General features: G+C 47.2%; 1 protein-coding gene across 1 annotated transcript in view; it reads right to left on the reverse strand.

Annotated features, from left to right (window-relative positions):
• GMPR (guanosine monophosphate reductase) overlaps positions 1-7,855 on the reverse strand; it is a 38,460-nt gene extending 30,605 nt beyond the window's left edge. Inside the window, exons 1-3 of the mRNA XM_081245989.1 lie at positions 7,816-7,855; positions 5,539-5,622; positions 1,656-1,829 (exon numbers count right to left, since the gene is read on the reverse strand). Of these exons, the coding sequence (XP_081102115.1) occupies positions 1,656-1,829; positions 5,539-5,622; positions 7,816-7,836 (279 nt within the window). The 5' untranslated portion in view covers positions 7,837-7,855. The remainder of the gene's footprint in view (positions 1-1,655; positions 1,830-5,538; positions 5,623-7,815) is intronic.
• Between the last annotated feature and the right edge of the window lie 13,041 nt (positions 7,856-20,896).

Below are 20,896 nucleotides of genomic sequence, written 5' to 3' on the forward strand. Positions count from 1 at the left end.
TGCCCTGCCAGTCCACACCCTTCCTGCACCACCCGCCTCCCCGGAGCCTAGTGGAAGGAGGGAGCTTCATCACTGAAGTTAACAAGGACAGAGCATGTTAACAGGTCTCCAGAGCCTGGACTTTGAACTCTGACCAACCTGACCTCAAATCCCAGCTCCGCCTCTCAACGTGGCTATGACCTTGTGAAAATCCCACGGTCAAAGAATCAGGAATTAGGATTCCTCATCTGTGGTAAACGTGGGACAACAGTTCCTACTCTTGACAGAGATGTTGTAAAGAAGAGAAAGAACAAAGGTAAGCCTCCTGAAACACGGGTATTCAGCAAACGGTGCTCCTATTATCAAAAACACGACCACGCTGGCAGCACCGTTATAGGTGGGGGGTGAAATGAATCTTGCTGTTTCCCACCCAACTCAGACACGGTACAGCTGGTTGACCTTGGGACAATTCTTGATGCTTTCCTCTTACATGACTGGAGAGCATAAAAATACTTTAAAATTTTTGGAAATCCTTAACAGATGATTCAACTCCATCAGCAGAAATACTAATTCCTGTCTCCCAACTTCCTTAAAATGATGAAATGTGAGGAGAAATTAAATTCAAAATTTGTAAAAGGAAGACACGGAGAACAGACTTGTGGTTGCCTGGGGTGGGGGGAGGGGGAATTGGGGAGGGATGGACTGGGAGTTTGGGATGAGCAGATGCAAACTTGATATACAGAATGGATAAACAACAAGATCCTACTGTAGAGCACAGGGAACTATACTCAATATCCTGTGGTAAACCATAATGGAAAATATGAAAAAGAGTATATGTATATATATAACTGAATCACTTTGCTGTACAGCAGAAATTAATACATTGTAAATCAACTATACTTCAATAAAACAAATTTAAAAAAAGAAAAGAGAAAACTGGGTTCAAAAAAATTTGTAGAAGGAGAGCTAGGTAAATTATCTAGGGGTCAATCAATAATTGCCATGTTAATTAAGACTAGTGAAGACACACAATTACAATATAGATTTTCCAAAAGCCCAAATTTAACCCTAAAGCTTCTAGTTCATTTTTCTGTAAATCTGTTTCCCAGCAATAAGAGATATACATTCTAACTAGCGAAGGTGTTAAAAATTAGGAAAATACCCCCCAAAAGGCAGGAAAAGTCAAAAATAAAGACGTTAGATAAAACAAGACACCAACTGATTTGCAAATAATTGTTGACTATTCTGAAGTGTTCACATTGTGGATTTCAACTCTTACAGCAGAGTTTTCTACTGGAGAGGAGACTGGGGCAGAGATGACATAAATATGTTAAACAGAAAGCCAGTTACGTTTTCATTTTAAAAAATATACCCTTTGTTAAGCAGTGACACAGACCTTGGTTTAATGGTCTCACATGGTAAGAAACATTGATGATATTTAGCAGAGACAAAGAGCCAACACCTTATGGCATTGATCTGGATTTTATATATTTTTTTTCAGAGCAGAGCCAGTTTTCAGATCTTCATAGCTGCTGCCTCTCCTTTTCCTGCTGATTCTCAACTAGTCTGCTAAGAAGAAGGCACCAAAAGCTACGAAGAGAACACAGCTCCCCGGACACCCCACACACGTCTTTCTCTGCTTCCCCATCCAGAGGAGGTCGTCCCACCATACCTACCATAATGGTGTGTTCTGGAAACCTGGCCCGGACAAGCTTCACGAATTCCACAAAATGTTCCGAGTATCCATTGGCCACATCCAGGCAAATAAACTTAACCTGCGGCACGGCTTCCAGAATGCTGCTCATCTTTTCCAGATCATTCTTCCCACTGCCCGAACTCACGGCTATATGCTGTACCAAACAAACCAAAAGGCGTAAGACACGAACAGTAACCCTGCCTCCATCCACGCGCCTGCTCTGGGCACAGCACCGTGACCCTCTGAGGTTCCCCCTGATCAAACAGACACACGGTGGACCGGCTCAAGAAACATGCAGCAGCAGAGGTAAAGGAGAGTCACTTCTTCAGCAACCTAAACTGACTCTGCCGTCTTTTCCACCATTAAACTGCACACATCCTGAGCCCTGGACCTCAGCCACAGAATCTCGTGCCTGGCTCTTGTTTCATTTCCTCAAGCTCTCCACGTGGAACTCGGAACCGTGGAGCTGCTGGTGCAAATCCTCCTCCAGGAGGAGAGGAGAGGTAAAGGGAGCCAGGGTGGCTGGTCTGCTCAGGTTCCTCATGCCAAAGCCGTGGCCATCACCCTGAGCATCTCGCTGAGGCGGCGGGAAGGAGGGAAAGATGTCTAAAACCCCTCTGATAAAACTCCTTCCTGGGCTTCCCTGGTGGCGCAGTGGTTGAGAGTCTGCCTGGCGATGCAGGGGACTCAGGTTCGTGCCCCGGTCCGGGAAGATCCCACTTGCCACGGAGCGGCTGGGCCCGTGAGCCATGGCCGCTGAGCCTGCACGTCTAGAGCGTGTGCTCCACAACGGGAGAGGCCACAACAGTGAGAGGCCCGCGTACTGCAAAAAAAAAAAAAAAAAAAAAAGCAAAACTCCTTCCTGTTTTCCTTTTCACTCCCCATGCAACATTATCACCACATGCGAATCGTAACCTGCACGGGTTGCTGCAAGTCTCAGCGTCTCCATTCTAGAGGCAAAATGTCCCAAAGTGCGAGAATGAACGAGCCCCGAAAGGATCCTCCCCATCTGCACTGGGACGTGCTTACACCTGAAGCCAGCACAGTCTCCTCCGTGACACCCTCTCCCCCAAGCTCCTCAGCACTGGCGCTCTCCAACCCACCCCACTGCTCCGCTCAAAATCTGCTCTTTGGATTTCAGTAATTTATGCCTCAACAAAACTAACCCATGGGATTGTGGCCAGAGACGGCATCTCACCTTTCACGAGATATTTATATTCTATAAATTTATATAATGTTTATATCCTAATTCATATCTCTAAACTATAAGCCACAGACGAGGGACATATCTTAAAATCCTTTGTTATTCCCCCCAAATCACAACAATGTAGCTACAACTCAGATACTGAAGGTAAGCGGACTGGTAATGTGATACATATTCACTCCAATTTTCACTCCTTCTGTTTACGGTCTGACCTGTGCCCCAAATCCACACATTCTTTCCCTCCCACTGAGTTCTGCTACCATTTTTATTTTCTCCTTCATTTCTGTTAAAGTTTAGCAGGTGAAACTCAAGATTGGTTAGTTTCTCTCAGCGCCACAGAGTTTGTACCCTGTTCCCTTTTTAATGAGCTCTAATTTGGTGGGAGTGGGGAAGTGAAATGAGGACACTTGGTAATGAAAAAGCCAAGGTTCTGATGAATAAGGCACTGCTGGAAACTCATGCTCCCCAAACTTCATCCAGAGAAGAGGGGAAGAAGGTGAAACAGAGATAATCCATTAGAATAAAATACGGCAAAAAGGGAGGACCCACTAGTGAGCCAGAACTATTTGATCTCTGAAACCACCTTCTCCCCAATCAAAATCCACACATAGTCAAGGCACAGGAAAAAAAAAAAAAGAAGCCAGTGTAACTTCAAAAGCAGTACAATATGAAGTCATTTTCCAATCACAGATGATCTCACCATGTAGAAAAGCATCTAAATGCAGAGATTCCTCTATGGCACTGACGTAGAACCATTGAAGTGTGCCAGGATCAAAGTCTGTTGTGTTCTATTGGGATTTTTGTTATCTGCAAACTGCTTTTTTTTTTCAGTAACAGTGTTACTGAGATATAGTCAAAAACAATTCACCTTTGAAAGTGCACAATTCAATGGTTTTAGTATTTTTGGAGTTGTGCAACCATCACCGCAATGAATTTTAGAACATTTCATCACCCCAAAAGAAATTCCCACACCCTTTAGCCCTCACCCTCAAACCTCTCATCCCACAGCCTTAGGCAACCACTAATCTACTTTCTGTCTCTGTCTCTACAGGTTTGCTCATTCTGGACATTTCATGTAAACATAATCATGTACACAGCCTTTTGTGTCTGGCTTTTTCACTTGGTAAAATGTTTAAGATTCATCCATGTTGTAGCATGAATCAATATTTCATTCGCTTTCACTGATGAATATTCCATTGTATGGATATACCAGATTTTGTTTATTCATTCATCAGTTGATGGACATTTGGGTTGCTTCCACCTTTTGGCTATCACGAATGATGCTACTGTGAACATCTGTGTACAAGGTTTTGTGTGAACATATAGTTCTATATCTGTTGGGTCTATACTAGGAACAGAATTGCTAAGTAATATGGGAACTCTTATGTTGAACCTTCTGAGGAACTGCCAAACTGTTTTCCAAAGCAGCTGCACCATTTTACATTCCCACCAGCAATGTAGGAGAATTCCAATTTCTCCACATCCACGCCAACACTTTTTATTATCTTTTTTTTTTTTTTTTTTTGCCATACGCAGCCCTCTCACTGTTGTGGCCTCTCCCGTTGCGGAGCACAGGCTCCGGACGCGCAGGCTCAGCGGCCATGGCTCACGGGCCCAGCCGCTCCGCGGCATGTGGGATCCTCCCGCACTGGGGCACGAACCCGTGTCCCCTGCATCGGCAGGCGGACTCTCAACCACTGCGCCACCAGGGAAGCCCTTATCTGTCTTTTTGATTAAAGCCATCCTGGAGGGCATACTGTTTATTCCACTCCATTATATTCAGCTCCAATTATAACAACTTGCTATAATTAGGTATCTTTTCTGGTCAAAAGGCACGTTTAGAATGGACCCGTTCCCCAGAAGGAAACACTGCCAGGTCCTCTGCAAGTTCTCATGATAGAACGCTTCATTTCTCAAGGGAAAAAAGATATTCCTTGCAGGTAAATCCTAATGGTTTTGTTTTTTTCTTGTGGTACGCGGGCCTCTCACTGTCGTGGCCTCTCCTGTTGCGGAGGACAGGCTCCGGACGTGCAGGCTCAGCGGCCATGGCTCACGGGCCTAGCCGCTCCATGGCACGTGGGACCCTCCCGGACCGGGGCACGAACCCGTGTCCCCTGCATCGGCAGGCGGACTCTCAACCACTGTGCCACCAGGGAAGCCCAATCCTAATGTTTTTAAAAAAGAACACAGTACAGGCTTCCTTGGCAAATTCCTGGCAATGATCAACGGCTGGGGGACCACTATTGCCTTCCCCCAGTTTCTCCTTAGGACTCTGTGTGTCTATCTGCTGCCAATTCAAATCCTTTTGACAACCCTAAAGATTTTCTTCCGAGTAGCATGGACATATATACACTACCAAATGTAAAATAGATAGCTAGTGGCCACATAGCACAGAGAGATCAGCTTGGTGCTTTGTGACCACCTAGAGGGGTGGAATAGGGAGGGTGGGAGGGAGACGCAAGAGGGAGGGGATATGGGGATATATGTGTATGTATAGCTGATTCACTTTTTATACAGCAGAAACTAACACACCATTGTAAAGCAATTATACCCCAATAAAGATGTTAAAATAAATAAATAAATAAAACGAAAATGGAAAAAAAAAGAGATTTTATTCCCCCTGCAACAAATGTAATTTATAACCAGGGTGGAGTCATACCTGCAGGCATTCTGGGTGATTAGCGGCAAAGAGCTTCCAGTCATCCAGGGCGTAATGCTTGTGAACTGCTGTAAGCATGGAGTGCTAGGAAATAAAAGAGCACCATTAGGACGAGAAGTCAAGGGAGTTCCACTCCCCCTTCCTCCATATGGGAGGGTGATTCACCAGTACAAAAGCATCCAGTGTTCCAGCCCTTCAGGCTTAATTTGCTTTGAATATGCTTCTAGGAGGCCCAAACACATCAAAGTGTAACTAGGGAAATCACAAAACCGTGTTTTCCACTCTAATCTGATCAGACAACACAGCATTCAAGATTTAGGAGGCAATGCCAGGAGGCAGGGGGGTGGAATAAGGGAGAATTCTCAGAGCCCTGGGCAGCCCCCACTTGACTGAGGCCAAGAGCAGCACAGAGGGCTGGTCCCCTGCCCCTGCAGGGCAGCCTGAAGACAAAGTTATGCTTAGTCAACCCAAAAGAACCTCAACTTCTACCTGAAAGCTTTTCTTTGGGTTCACAATCTAAACATCTCCTGCTAAAAGCTAAACCCATCAGGCAGTTGGTATTCTTGAGGGAGGGAAGTGCATAAATCATAATCCTAAGTCTATGACTATCAACCCAGCAAGCGTTTACTGAACACCTACTTTGTGCAAGAGCTTCGCATACATTATTTCATGTGCTTCTCAGAACTTTGTATAGCAATAGTAGTTTCGTGGGCAGAGATGGGGCTTAAGAAACTTAAGTTTAAGAAATTTAACAATCGTTTGGCCAAAAAGGGGCGAAGGCCAGAATCAAACTCGAATCTGAATGCAGAACCCAGGCTCCTCCTCCTGTATCAGGGCCTCGCTCCTAACTTCTCTCAGTCCCCTCTCCTAAAATTCTACGACTTAATGCAAGACACTAACTCAGTGGATCTTAGCAATGGAAGATTCGTAGGACCCGCACATGATTAGCTATTTCAGTGCATACTGTCTCATTCATGGGGCGTCTTTCCTGTGCAAGTGGGAAGAGCACAGCAAGTTCTCCGTTCTTCATGGACTAGTAATCTGATATGTGAATTCATCAGCGCTATTTATTGCCCCCTGATTCCATGCATTTTTACGCAAACACATAATTCATTAGTAGCAACGGCTGATCACAGCGGAGGGAGGAAAAGATAGGGAGCAAAAAATACAAATTCCTTTTGCAATTAATTTATTAGCCTCTGGCCCAAAGCTCGCTGGGGGCTAAGGGCGGACAGACTAGGCAACTGATCCTGGACTCAGACAGACCACCCCCCACTCTATTTTGTGACTTCGTAATTTGTTTGAAAATCTCCCTTCTAATCACGGGCTAATAATGAATCCCAGCACCTCCTGAGGTTAGACATGCTGTCCACAGCAAGAAGCTCTTTCAACTAATTGGATTTATCTTTTCACTTGGCAGGCATTAGCTACAGAAATAGATGCACATACTCTGTGCATCAGAAGCAGACATTTCACATCTATGATGAATAAGTGCACCAAACCTCGGACACAAATGCAGACACAGATGTGTGAGATGAAGATTTTGCCCACAAACAACTTTGTTTTTATTTTTCTAAAGCCAGGGCACTAGCTACTCCCTTTACAGGCAATAAGACAGCAGCTGGTTCAAGGGACCCCGAGCTTGTACTAGTACCTGTCGGTGTAAGCTGGGAGACAAATCCCTCATTCTGGAGTCAGTCTGGGTTTGAAATCTTGGCTCGGTGACTACCTACCTAAATGCCTTGAGCCAAGCGACCTCTCCTCCCTTTCTCTGCCTCGGTTTCATTATCTGTGTAAGGAACCCACCTGTGTGAGCTGTGACCACATCATACACGTTACAATCAGTGCTTGGCACCTAAGTTTTCTCCATAATGATGTAATAAATGCTACAGAACAGACGAAGAGGTTCTGTCTTCATCTTAAAGGTGCCGTCACTCTTCTATTAATATAACCTCATCAAACTGTATAATATGGCACAATGTCCAACTTCTTTTTGTGTCTCTAATTTCCAGAAGGATCACGAGCATTTTCAAGACAGAAATGGATGCAGATCTAGACCATCTCCCTGAAGGCAGAGTCCAGACTCCGTCCACCTTCTGATGGGAGAGAGAAAAAGAAGTGCCTGGAGCAACAGACTCAGAACCGAAGAGTTCGGCCACAGCGAATGACCTGAAGTGTCTCACTTTTCTCTTCTTCCCTGTGTCTGAGCAAGTCCAGGGTGGGCTACTGACCACCTGTCCAGTGTGCTTCTCAGAGGGAAAAAGCCCACCGTCCTACCTGTGACATCACCACTGCCATCTCAAACGTCCCCACGGTGTCCATGTTGGCCACAATGATGGGAATCCCCGAGTAGGTCTGCTTTGAGTTCCGAAATGTGAAGCTTCGCTCAAGATCCACCTATTGCAAAAGGGAAAAGAAGTCCTTGGCTCTTTATGTGATTTGGGTAGAACTTCTAGAGTTTGGAGCAAGTGGAAAGGACACAAAGGAAGTGTATGTCCCTCGGTCCCTGGATTCTCTTAGGGGTTGGGCCAGGGGTTCCAAAGACCGGTGAGTCCCTGAGGAAATGGAGGCATGGGTTGTTATCCAGGTGCAAAAACTGAACCGGGGTCCTTACAACCCTCAAGCACCAGTACAAAGCACTGCACGTTCTGCCATCAAGCCCAGCCTCCAAGTCAAAAGCTCCCCGCTTAAACAGCCTCTCCCACCCCCCTGCCACCTCTGGCCCCAGCCTGGTTCATCCTAGCCCGAAACACCCACATACAAGTCACCTTTCCCCACTTCCAAGCACTGGAGGGACAGTTCCCCTTCTGGGAAAATCCACTCCACTCTTCCCTGCCAGCCAAGGCCCTCCCTTTAATTCTCACCTTCCGAGAGAACCAGGCAATCCAAATTCACCCTGCAGTCAGCTGCAACCCATAACTCCCTTAGCCCTTCAACCTTCTCAGCTATTTTGTAACTATCAGCATCTTTCAAAGAGCCAGGAGGAAGGACATTGCAGCCATGTCTGTGCACATAACCACTTGTTCCTTTGACTTGCAAACAGCTCCAATTCTACCGTACTCCAACCTCAGGGTATTTATGACTAACTCAAGCGACAGGGAATCCAGAACGAGAGCTAGGCCAGGAAGGTGGGCTCAGCAAAAGCAGTGGGTAGGGCCAGGCGCTGGCCAAGAGCTAGCAGAATCGAAATCACTTCTTCGACCCAGGGCAGATCCCGGGCCTGTGTGTGCACAGAGGCAGTGCTCATCCTTCCCCTGCTCTCTGCTCTTATCCCAAGCCCCTCACCCCACCCCCCGGCAGGCTCCACTTCCCAGGCTGGTTTCTGGCTGGGTTTGGGCAATGGGGTCACTGGTGGCACATGGGAAGACAGTGGGGGAGATGGTCCTGGGTGTAGTCAGGGTAGTTCTCCCAGACCCCCTCTGCCTTGGCCTGCATGGTCTTGGTTCCAGCTCACAGAGTGATCCCAGGCCTTGGGATCCTCCCCTTGGGGAGTGGGCTGTCTGCTGCCAATCTCTGGGGTCCCTCAGTATTCCATCCGGCGTCTCAGCTGTGTCACAATGCCTTGTATTAAATTTCCTGTTTTAAATATTCAGCGATGTTCGTTTCCTCAGCAGGACCCTGAGGGATACAGCCCCTCCCGGAAAGGGGCACTTCCCCGAGGAGAACTGGCAGGACAAACACGGGTGTAAATCTTAAGCTTCTGCAAGAATTTGGACCTATATTAATCCTGGCTGACTGAGGACAGCGGCAGTAATCATTTCCTACCAGTATTTATCTAGAGGCTTCTGCTATTTTTCCACTGGAGGTGACTTTCACCTTGCCATCAACATGTCAAAACACCAGGGGGCACCTCAGGTCCTTTTCACACCTCGCGCTCCCCCACCACAGAAGGCTTCCTGGGCTAACGAGGTCATGAATGTGGCGGCGCTGGCCTTAAACAGCAATCAGTGAGGGCAGATGAGACGCTGTCACTGAGGGAGCACTTGAGGAAGGCAGCTCATCCCTTTCCCCACTTCCTTCACTACCATCCTTGGTTCTACTTCAGTGAAGCAAGTTCGATCTGCATCCTGAAAGATAACTGAAGGCATCTATTAATTGCACCCTTCTGGGCTGCTAATGGCCTGCTGACATTTTGGCTTTACAGGCTTAAAACAATCGGAATTCCTTGGTCTCAAATTACTTATACTCCTTCCAAGAAGCGTGGGGAGGGCTGCTACGCTCTGCACCCAGCTGAGCTCACAGTGGGTTTTTCTTGGCGCTCCAAAACAGTTCTCCATGGAAAAGGTCAGCCTTGGCAATGAACTCTTCCCCTCATTTCTACTCTCCTGCGTACGGCGGCGGAGTCTATGCGATCCTTAATTCTAGGAACGAGAAATAAAATACCTTCCCCGACCTTATCCACACAGACAGAAGGACACAGACACACACACACCCGAGACGACCAGTTGTTCACGGAAATATTTTAAATATTCTAGCCACCAGAAACAAAACTTGGCGCTTAATCTGCCACAGCTGGTCCACGCACCAAATATAGCACCTCCAAACTCTCTCTCTGCTAAGCCTGGTTTGAAAGGGCGCAGAAAGTAATAAGCCACCCCTCCCCGGCCTCAATAATGCATGTTTCTGCTGTTCTTTAAACACACATTCGTCATAATCCTGCAGTCCAACATTTGGGGGCCCCACAATACAAACAGAGGCCCACCTGCCATGTTTCTAAACATCTCAACGTTATGAGCAACGTGTAAGAAGCTGCTACACAAATTTTGCTGTATCCTCCTACCTTTACAACACAATTTCACTAATGACCTGGAAAGCACCAGAACATGGTGCCATGGGAGCCAGCCCTGGCCCCGTCTCTTCCCACGCACATCCTTCTGGGCACACACGGACACCCCAGTCTGCACACTAAGCTCCACGCACACACGTCCATCCCCACAAACAGCGGTCACCTGGCCACTCTCTGAGGTTAGAGGCGAGCATATCGGCAGCAAGGCTGGCCCTTGGGAAACACACCTGGGGAAGAGGCCCCCCCGTGCAGGCCTTGGAATCAGCTCGAAATCATTTGGGCAGGAAATCCAGGATCCTGAGTATCTGGAACATGGCCTAGAGGGAAAGGCCCAGCCCTCAGCTCTGCCCAGTGAGGAGGGGACAGGGGAGCAGAAGTGGAGCCCGGGGCAGGGGCCTCTTTTCCCTAAATCTATGGCTGGTGCTGATTAAAGCAATTCTCTTATTAGATTATTATCTGTCTCACCTGTAGACTGCAAGTTGAAGCCTAGGGGCAATGCCTTTCACCTCTGTGGTCCTAGTGGCTCAAAAAGGGTGGAATAAATTAATGTCTGGCTAAGGGGTAAGGATGAGATTGTTTTGGCCCCCAGTCTTTCAGGGCAATGCGTGGCAGGCCCCAGCCCGGCCCTCTGAACATGCTTGGTCCCCTGGAGGTTTCACCATCAGGTGTCAGGATTCAGAGATGCGCATGCAGCCACACACTACCAGAGAACCACGGGGTTCCACAAATGCTAAGGCTCCGGTGGCCAGTCTGTGTGCACATCAGAATCACGGTGGGATGACTCCCAAAATACACATGCTCAGGCCACCCCAAACTTAATAAATCAGAACCTCTGTGTTGGAGACCATGTGTGTATTTTGGAGCGTCTCCCCAGGTGAGTCTGATGCATGAAGAGCAAGCCTCATCAAACCCTCCAAATGTTACAGAGCAAAATCCACAGAAGCTGTTATGGTTTGAACTGTCTCCCCAAAAAGGTATTGAAATACCAACCATCAGTACCTGTGCATGTGACCTTACTTGGAGATAGGGTCTTTGTGGATAATCAAGGTAAGATGAGGTCATTAGGGTGGGCCCCATTCCAGTATGACTGGTGCTCTTATAAAAAGGGGAAATTTGGACAGAGACACACAGCAAGGGAGAATGCTGATTCAAGAGGAAGGCAGAGATCAAAATGATGCATCTACAAGCCAAGGAACACCAAGGTTATGTGTAAACAACCCGAAGGCAGGAGAGAGGCTTGGAAGATTCTTCTCCCTCACAGCCCTCAGAAGGAACTGCGAGACAATAAATTTCTCTTGTGTAAGTCACTCAGTCTGCAGTACTTTGTTACCGCAGCCCCAGGAATCTAATACAGGGCCCCGGTAATAAAATAACTAGCTCAGAGCTTGGAAGAACCCAGGCCTCCTTTCTCCCAGCCGATATTCTCTCTACTCTGCCATGGTCTCATTCCCCTGGGGCCAGCCTGCTGTCCACTGAAGCTGGACCAGAACTCACAAGAACCGGTCCACTTGTCACTGGACTACTGGTGAACAAACGACTACGGAGTCTTAAGGAGACTGATAGCTCGTCAGGTCATGTCTTCTCTGTCCCAGGACAAGTAAGTGGCCAATTTTCCACTGCAAATTCCTCCAGTGTCTGACTTCCAAAGTTATGGTAGTGTTAAGTTTGCGGTTTTTAAAACAATCTCCCTAGCTTAAGGACTAGGGTGGGACACTGGAACAGGAAATGGGTCCTGAGGAAGAAAATGCTCAGGGAGTCAAGAGATGATGTCACCTCCCCAGTGTGTCAAAGAAAGACAAAGTTCTTGCCCAACTGACAACCATGTCACTTCCTCTGAAAAGATGACCCAAATGCTCCCACATAGACCTGTGGCCCTTTATTCTTGTGGCCCAAAGCCTTGTGAAGACATGAGCATGGGCAATGGATGGACAGTGAGGATGACTGCCTATCTGTTACAACCACAGGAAGGCAACCTGGGCCATCTCCACCTGTAGCCTTTGCCTCTGGGAGTTGACCTCAAATTCATTTTATGTGACACTTGTGGAAATGCCCTTGCAGGAGCACTAAACTTCCGAGGGGAAGGGCACTCTGCCTTTCTCTCCATTTCCTGCTCACCGCCTGATGATCCAGCAGCAGGCGCACCTCTTAGCAAAACTGCTGCAGTGATAAATCTTGTCAGTTGTCATAACTCTCCCTTCCCAGCCAGACTCTGCCTTCACAGGGTATGCTTTCTCTCCTGGCTCCAGTGTTTTCTCTCCTGGCACCACTCAGATCTGCTCTCTGGTTAGGCTCAAAGTCCGGTCATTTACCATTTAGTTTCAAATTTACACTCAGGTATCCTTCTGCCTGGGGACATACATTTAGGATTCTATCTGGTCGTACAACGCAAACGTACATCTGCTTACGTGAAATTTTAGGCATCCACAAGCAAACTGCGAAAACCTTGAGAGGGGATTAGAGGTCCACCTAGATCCCTCAACATCACTGAAGCAGGCAGCCAGGTGATACCGGGTGGCCAGCATGCAGCTAAACCATGACGAGAACCAAATGGAAAGGCAACGCCAGCTAACTCAGGTTTCCAGGCAGGAAACTGGCAAACGTGGGAATATGAAAACACTTCTCAAGGACACAGAGCTCTCACTGCTATGTGTACATGTAGACTGCAAGGTGTCATGGGAAGCTGGGACATTATCACTTTCAATCAGCCCAAATTATGAAACCAAATGATGCATGACAACGCCACACGATTCCCTGGGAAACAGTAATTCATTTTATTACATAAATCCTGAGTTTTACCTTCACAAGAGGTTTCCTGCTTCAGAAAATACACATAATATATCCTTGTTTTAAACATATAACTTCTCTTAAAATAAGTTTCTCTCTACTAAGTGAATTGTGAATATTTAGACTATTGAGGCCAACAAATTACTAGTCTGCCCAGAATCCCCACATCTCATCTTGGCCTGGACTCAGGTACCAGCTACTGCTTAGACTTCAGGAGGAGACCAAGGCCTGCCATCCCAGCTGTTTATGGTTCTTCTAAGGGTCTGCCCCGCTCTTTAGCACCCGGAAGGACACAATAGAGGACAGGAACAGAGTTGAGCAATCCAGGGGGATAAGGGTTAATCATTCCTCGCCTCTTCCAGTCCTGGCTCCAGCTGCCAACCCTCCTGCTTGAGAAGGTGAGTTGGGAGGGCCTGGTCATTGGCTAAAGCAGCAGCAGGCTTCCTTAATTCAAACAAGCCCTCAGCTGGCAGCACCAGGCACTGCAGTTAGGAGTCAGGCGGGGGCACCGGCAGGCAGCCCAGGGCCTCGCAAGGGGATTTATTTATGGTCCTGGGAGCAGGACGGATGGAGCAGTACGCTGGCTCAGCCTCCTGCTGTTTACTTCTCCAGCCCCCGCTTCCAGACCCAGCAGTCTCCTCCCCTTCGGCTCCAGCTCTCAGCCTGCCACGCAAAGCCACAGTCACCGGGATACACGACTCCGGGGGACTCTGCCTTTGTGTGCAACTAGTTTAGCCTTCACAGCTTGACCTTCCTCCTGCCCCCCTCCCTGGCTATGTCCAGTCTGGTCTCCACCTGTTCCTCAGGCTTTGCTCTCATTAAGGCAGGGCCAGCAAAAACGCCTTCACCCCTACTCCCACACCCCAGTGCTCCCAGCTTCCCAAACGCTGGGCTGGACTGAAGCGGTCCAGTAAGTGGGTGCCATCAGGCACAGGTCTGCAGCCCCACTCCCAGAAATCCACTGAAACGCAGAAAGTAAACCCTGAACTTTTGCCCCGGCGTTTCCCTGTTTTGCAGACGTTTTTTAAAAATTCCATTGCTGGACCTGTTACTAAAGCAGCCAGAGTTCCCCGCACTGAGAGACACTGCCCCCAAATCTCCTCTCCCTTTATACTTCGTCTCTGCTCTGTGTACCACCCCCCCCACCCCGCCATCCTCTCTAAGTCACTTGGCCCCTTGGTCTCCGCTCCTCTGGGGTCTAGTTCTATTGTGTGCTTCCCCTCGCCCACCCGACCGGACGGATTTAGAATTTTAGGCCGGAGTCGGACCCCTTAAAGACACCTCCAGTCCTGGCAGGGAACCAGCTGCCCTTCCCCCCTCTACAGTGGTGAGGAGGGCAAAGGGGTCAGCGTCCCATCCATCTCCAGACACACAGAAAAGCTGGCAAAGGCTGGCACATCCCAGCGCCTTGCACCCACCTACCCCGCGCCACCCGAGCAAAAGATCCCACCTCGGCTCGGCTCTTGAGGCTGCTTCGCTTGGGTCGGAGCAGGACATCCTTGAAGTCCAGCTTGAGATCGGCATCTATGCGGGGCATGGCGCCGGCGGCGCGCTCGGGCCGGCGCGGCGAGAGCCCACAGCTCCTCCCTGCGGCACGGGCTGGGGGGGCGGGAGCAGCCGGGGCTTGCGGGGGAGTGGGGAAAGGGGGCTGGGCGGCGGGAACGCGGGGCTTGCTGCGCCGCGGCGGGTGCTCGGCCGGGAGCGCACACTGAGCCCTTAAGGCCTGCGGACACCTGCAGCCGCGCTCGGCCCGCCCCCGCGCTCTGGAGGCTCCGCCCCGGACCCGCTCCCCACCCCCCGCCGCCTGCCCCCCGCGGCCGGGGCCCAGGGGACGGGGGAGGGGGAGAATCGACGAGTTGGGGACAGACCAGCCGCATGCTAGGAAACCCGCTTGTGTGACATTTTTAACCACCGCCCGCTCCTGTTGACGGCCTTGCTCATCGCGATGACCGAAGTGGCGGGGATTGGGGAGGAGGCGGAATGCACACCGTCTTGTCTGTCACCGACGTCCCCTATAGGGAGACTAGGCATGTGACCGCCTTACCCGAGGAAAAGTCCTCCCCTTGAAAGGCTTCCCTTCTCCTTTCTCTAACTTCAAGCCCCGTGCGCCCATCAGGTGCTGAGTCACACCTCTCACGTGCCAAAAACTAAGAAATCCCTGGGAAGTTGGATCGAATTAGGAAAAGAGAGTGGGCAGGTGAATCTATTTAGCAGCAGTAGGCTTGTTGAGGCAACTTTTGAATTCCCCTTGGATTTCAGGGGTTGCTTGGTTTGCGTAAAAGCGTGATGGCTGTAGTCAGCACAGATCCTGGGATTCGAGGGACCTGAGCCCCTCTGAGAGTTATGGGTGATGTCAGTTTACTTTTTTTTTTTTTGCGGTACGCGGGCCTCTCACTGTTGTGGCCTCTCCCGTTGCGGAACACAGGCTCCGGACGCGCAGGCTCAGCGGCCATGGCTCACGGGCCCAGCCGCATGTGGGATCCTCCCGGACCGGGGCACGAACCCGTGTCCCCTGCATCGGCAGGTGGATTCTCAACCACTGCGCCACCAGGGAAGTCCCCATCAGTTTACTTTTAACTCACTTGTTGACCACATGGAGCCATCATTATGCATTAGGAACATGCTTAAGTGCTCGGCCTGCACCTGTTCGTTCACTCCACAACAACCCAAGTGAAGGAACCGGTTTGCAGATAAGGCAAATGAGGACCGTATAAAGGAAATAACTTGGCCAAGGTCTCAGTAAAGTTAAATATAAATCTCTCAGCCCTTAAAACTTACTACAACGTTAGCTAAAGCTGCTTTTGTCCTGGGACCTCTCTGCCTGGGTTCAAAACCTGACCCCACCACTTTCTAGCTGGATGACCTCGGGGGAGTCACTTAATTTCTCTAAACCTCAGTTTTCTCATAAGTTAAAAGGTGAAGAAAAACGTTTAATGCTAACCTCTCCCAGGTTTTTGGGAGAATTAAATTGTGTGTGTCTCCCATAGTTACTCAATAAATGGTAGCTATTTATTTGGGGTCACACGTTACATTATGTGCTTTATGCTTTATATCCTCAAACTAGATTGCACAAAGGCAGGGATCACCTTTCATTTTCTTCAGTTGTCTGTAGGCTCGACCTGTTCTCAATGAACTCATATTTGGTACAGCTGACCATAAAGACATCAAAATATTCATTTAACACGAATTCTGCAAATGATAAAATTCTTAGCCATCCCACTTGCTCTCATCATCTTTGTCCCACAGGAAGTTCTTGAAGTTCATGAAAGGAAAGGAAGGTTATCTGGGAGAGAATGAAAGTTGCCACAATTAGTTGAGCCAACGAAATATTTATGACCCTTCTTGAATCATTGTGAGGCCCCCAGCTGGGCCGCTTATTTTCAAAGTAGTGAAAGGGAACTTAATTCTGATCTTAAGTTCCTAATTAAAAACAAAATAAAGGGCTTCCCTGGTAGCGCAGTGGTTGAGAGTCCGCCTGCTGATGCAGGAGACTATGGGTTCGTGTCCTGGTCCAGGAGTATCCCACATGCCGCGGAGCGGCTTAGGCCCGTGAGCCATGGCTGCTGAGCCTGCGCATCCGGAGCCTGTGCTCCGCAGCGGGAGAGGCCATAAACAGTGAGATGCCTGCGTACCGCAAAAAAATAAATAAATGAATAAAAGTAAAATATAATTATTCTATGGTGTGGTTATTTAAAAATGATCCTCCCAAGAGGGAAAAGAAACTAATCTTATTAAGCATCTACCTAGGGTTAAAGTTAGAGGGGTGAAGGTGGGCTTTATAGTCGTTATTACCTACGATGTCTTAAAGCAGCGGTCCCCAGCCTTTTTGGCACCAGGGACTGGTTTCATGGAAGACAATTTTTCCATGGACGTGGGTGGAGGGGGGGATGGTTCAGGCAGTAATGTGAGTGATGGGAAGCAATGTGAATCGGCAGATGAAGCTTCGCTCGCTTGCCAGCCGCTCACCTCCTGCTGTGCGGCCGGGTTCCTAACAGGCCACAGACCGGTACTGGTCCGCTGCCCTGTCTTAAAGGAAAAGTCTCCTTAGGGTGACACTGCTTGTTTACCGGGATGGTACTCCTCCTCTTGGTTTCTTGCCCACTCCCTTTCTATTAGGATAGAGACAGAAGCTCACTTTGCACATTTCCTTTCCTTTCCTTCCGTAATGTTCCATCATACCTGCCCTCTTCCCAGGCACAAAATCATGTTCCAGGGGTCTCAGCTAAGAACTTAGAAGGGTAGAGGGGAAATTATTTTTTCTCTCCTACAATTTGTTAATTTAAGTTAAAATCTTACCTAGTCTGTATACAGTGTTGAAAGTCACAAGAACAAAAGGCTCAACCTATTTATAATTTAAATTTATTAGATTTATGAGTTATTTAAACACATGGGAAGATTTTACTTAAGTCAAACAATTGAAGCACTAAATGGAAAATGAATATATTAAATTTAAATATGCAGTGTAACATGTTTATAGAAATTTAATTACATTTATGAACAGGACTAAACATTTTTAAAGGCTTCTTTATGGTAAAATTTGCTAAACTTAGAATAAGATGATTAGGAACCTAAATTTGAAAACTTAAAGAATTTGAGGTTATAAAGTGTAACTTTTTTGGGGGGGATTTTAGCAGTTGTATTCATTTCTATTGCTATGTAACAAATTACAAAAAAAATTAGCAGTCTTAAAAACACAGTTTCTGGGCTTCCCTGGTGGCGCAGTGGTTGAGAGTCCGCCTGCCGATGCAAGGGACACGGGTTCGTGCCCCGGTCCAGGAGGATCCCACATGCTGCGGAGCAGCTGGGCCTGTGAGCCATGGCTGCTGGGCCTGTGCGTCTGGAGCCTGTGCTCCGCAGTGGGAGAGGCCACAGCAGTGAGAGGCCCGCGTACTGCAAAAAAACAAACAAACAAAAAAAAAAAAACAGTTTCTATAGGTCAGAAGTTTGGGCCTGGCTTACTCAGGTTCTTTGCTTCAAGGTTTTATCAGACTGCAATGCAGGTGTTAGCTGGAACTGTGATCTCATCAGAACCTCAACTGGGGAAAGACTCGCTTTCAAGCTCTCTCAGATGGTTGTGAGAATACATTTCCTGCAGCTGCAGAACTGAGGATTTCAGATTCTTGCTAGAGGTCGCTCTCCGCTCCTAGAGGCTACTTACAGATCCTTGCCATAGAGAATTCTCCAACATGTCCACATATTTCCTGAAAGCATGCTTCTTCAGAGATGGCAATAGAGAGAATCTGAGTTTGCTAGCCAGATGGAGTCCTGTTTAACAAAATGTAATCACCAGAGTAATGTTGCATCACTTGGCCATATTCTGTTGAGTAGAAGCAAGTCATAGGTCCCATCCACACTCAACAGGAGGGAATTATAAAAGGGCATGAGCTCCAGGAGGTGGGGATCGTGGAGGCAACCCCAGGGCCTGTCTGTCACGCCAGTTTTTCTACTAATTTTTTTTTTTTCTGTTCCAGGATTCAAATCAGGATTTCAAACAGCATTTCATTTAGTAGTCAGCACCAAGAGCATCCTTAGTCTCTTCCAATCTGTGACAGTTTCTCAGATTTTCCTTATCATTCATGACCTCGACACTTTTGAAGAGAGCTGGTCGTGTATTTTGTCCCTCAATTTGGATTTGCCTGATGTTTTCTTAATGTAAGACTTGGGTTATGGGGGGGGTGTAGGGGAGGGGGATGCCACAGAGGTGAAGCACTCTTCTCATTGTATCATATCAGGGGTTCATAATATTAATGTAACTTATTACTGGCGATGTGAACCTTGATGACTTGGGTAAGGTGTGTCTGCCAGGTTTCTCCATTGTAAAGTGACCATTTTGCCCTGTCCAGGCTCTATTCACTAGAAGCGAGTTACTAAGCCAGCCCACACTCAAGTGGAGGGGATTTCGCTCCATCTCTTGGAGGGAAGAGTGTCAAAGAATTTGCTGATGTATGTTAATACCACTGAGCAATAAATACCACTGAATAAATAAATTTGGGGAGATACTTTGAGGCTGTACAACTATCCTATTTCTCATCCTATTTCTCACTGAAGTTTCTTCTATTAATTTTAGCATTCATGACTGATAATTTTTTATCATTTGCTTTTTCCCTCCTCTACTAATATGAAAGTTATATTCTCTGTGTCTACTTTTTATTCAGTTCCTAGAAATTATAACATGTGTGTTTAGCTTATTACATTCACTAATAAACTTAATTTTAAATTATCAAAATCTTTACCCCTGTCCCCCAATAATACAACGACCTCAGAACACTTTAAGTCCATTCATCCCATTCCTGACTTACATGCTATTTTTGTATGGTATTTTGAGTCTCTCTGTCATTTATTTATTTTTACCCCAGTAGATCAGTAGATAATATCATTGCTGCTGCTGCTGCTGTTGTTGTTTTTGAATCACCATCTAATTACTTTTACCTATATGGTACCACTTTATCCTTCTTGCAACTCAGTCCTGCTAGGTGGGATGGCTCTCTTATTCTGAAGAATATTCTTTAGAAATTTTTTTAGTGAGGTTTTGCTTGTGACAAACTCTCAGTTTTTATTTATGTGAACATGTCTTTATTTTGTCCTCAGTTTTGAATAATATTTTTCCCAGGTATAGAATTCTAGGTTGGCAGTCATTTTTGTCAGCACACTGAAAATCTTTCTCCAATGCTTTTGGTCTCCATTATGGCTGCAAAGAAGTCAGTTGTAAATCTAACTGTACTTCCTTTAATGGAGGTAGTACTGCATTGAGGCTACAACTTCTCAAGCATCTCCCCCTCCTTCCTTCTTTTGACTATTCTGCTCAATAGTCAAACAGCCCTCTTTGCACTCAGCTGAGAAGTGGGGAGAGGTTGGGACTTGAGTGTAGATCTCCTCATGCTAACTCTGAAGATTTAGTCCTCTGGGGTCCCCACTTAGTGTGGGCAGGGTCTTCTAACAGACCCTCTTCCTTGCATGGGACCTGAGACCTGACTGCTCTTTTTCTCCTGACACAGATGCTGAATTGAAGTAGAGGTGAGTGGTGTCAGCAGATGCTCCCAGGGAACATGAGAGGCTGATGCTCAATTAACGTGCTTACCTCTCCAGGTACTGACTTTTGGGCAAAAACTGGCCCATGAGCTTCCAAGTGTGTTCAGTTCTACGATGTTGAACAAGCTTCAAGTTGTTGTTATTTTAAGTCCAGTATTTTTCATTATTTTTAGAGGGAGGGTTGATCTGTACGACCTAGTCCATCATTAACCAGCAAATAGAACTTGACAATAGTCACTTAATCACTAAGGTTTATGGATTAACAGTGACTGGACCAGCTGAGTCATTTGTCAGACACAAGTTTGAAGGAAAGTCACATTTGGTAAAGTATGGCTACTGGTCCTTTCTATTTCTTGAGTCATTACTCTTTACTTGCCCCTACACTAAATGCTTGAGGTGCATTGTCTCCTTTGATTATCAAAACACAGCTATGAAGAACAGCCTATTTTTATTCCCATTTAACAGATAAAGAAACAAAGTGAAACAGAGCTGTTCAAACTAGGATCTGCCTGACTACAGACTTCCTCTAGGCAAGCCCTCTTACCTATAGTGCCTCCTAAAGAAAAACAAAAGTCTATGTCAAATTGGATAGAGAGACTCCTCTAATTAAAAATATATCTTAAGAGACATTACTTCATACCTATTAGAATGGCTATTATTTTTAAAATGGAAAATGCTGGAGAAGAGGTAGAGAAATTGGAACACATGTCTTGCTGGTGGGAATGTAAAATGGTAGTTTGTGGAAAATAGTTGGGCAGT

The sequence above is a fragment of the Mesoplodon bidens genome, assembly GCF_964165515.1.
Source record: "Mesoplodon bidens genome assembly, chromosome: 10".
NCBI lineage: Eukaryota > Metazoa > Chordata > Mammalia > Artiodactyla > Ziphiidae > Mesoplodon > Mesoplodon bidens.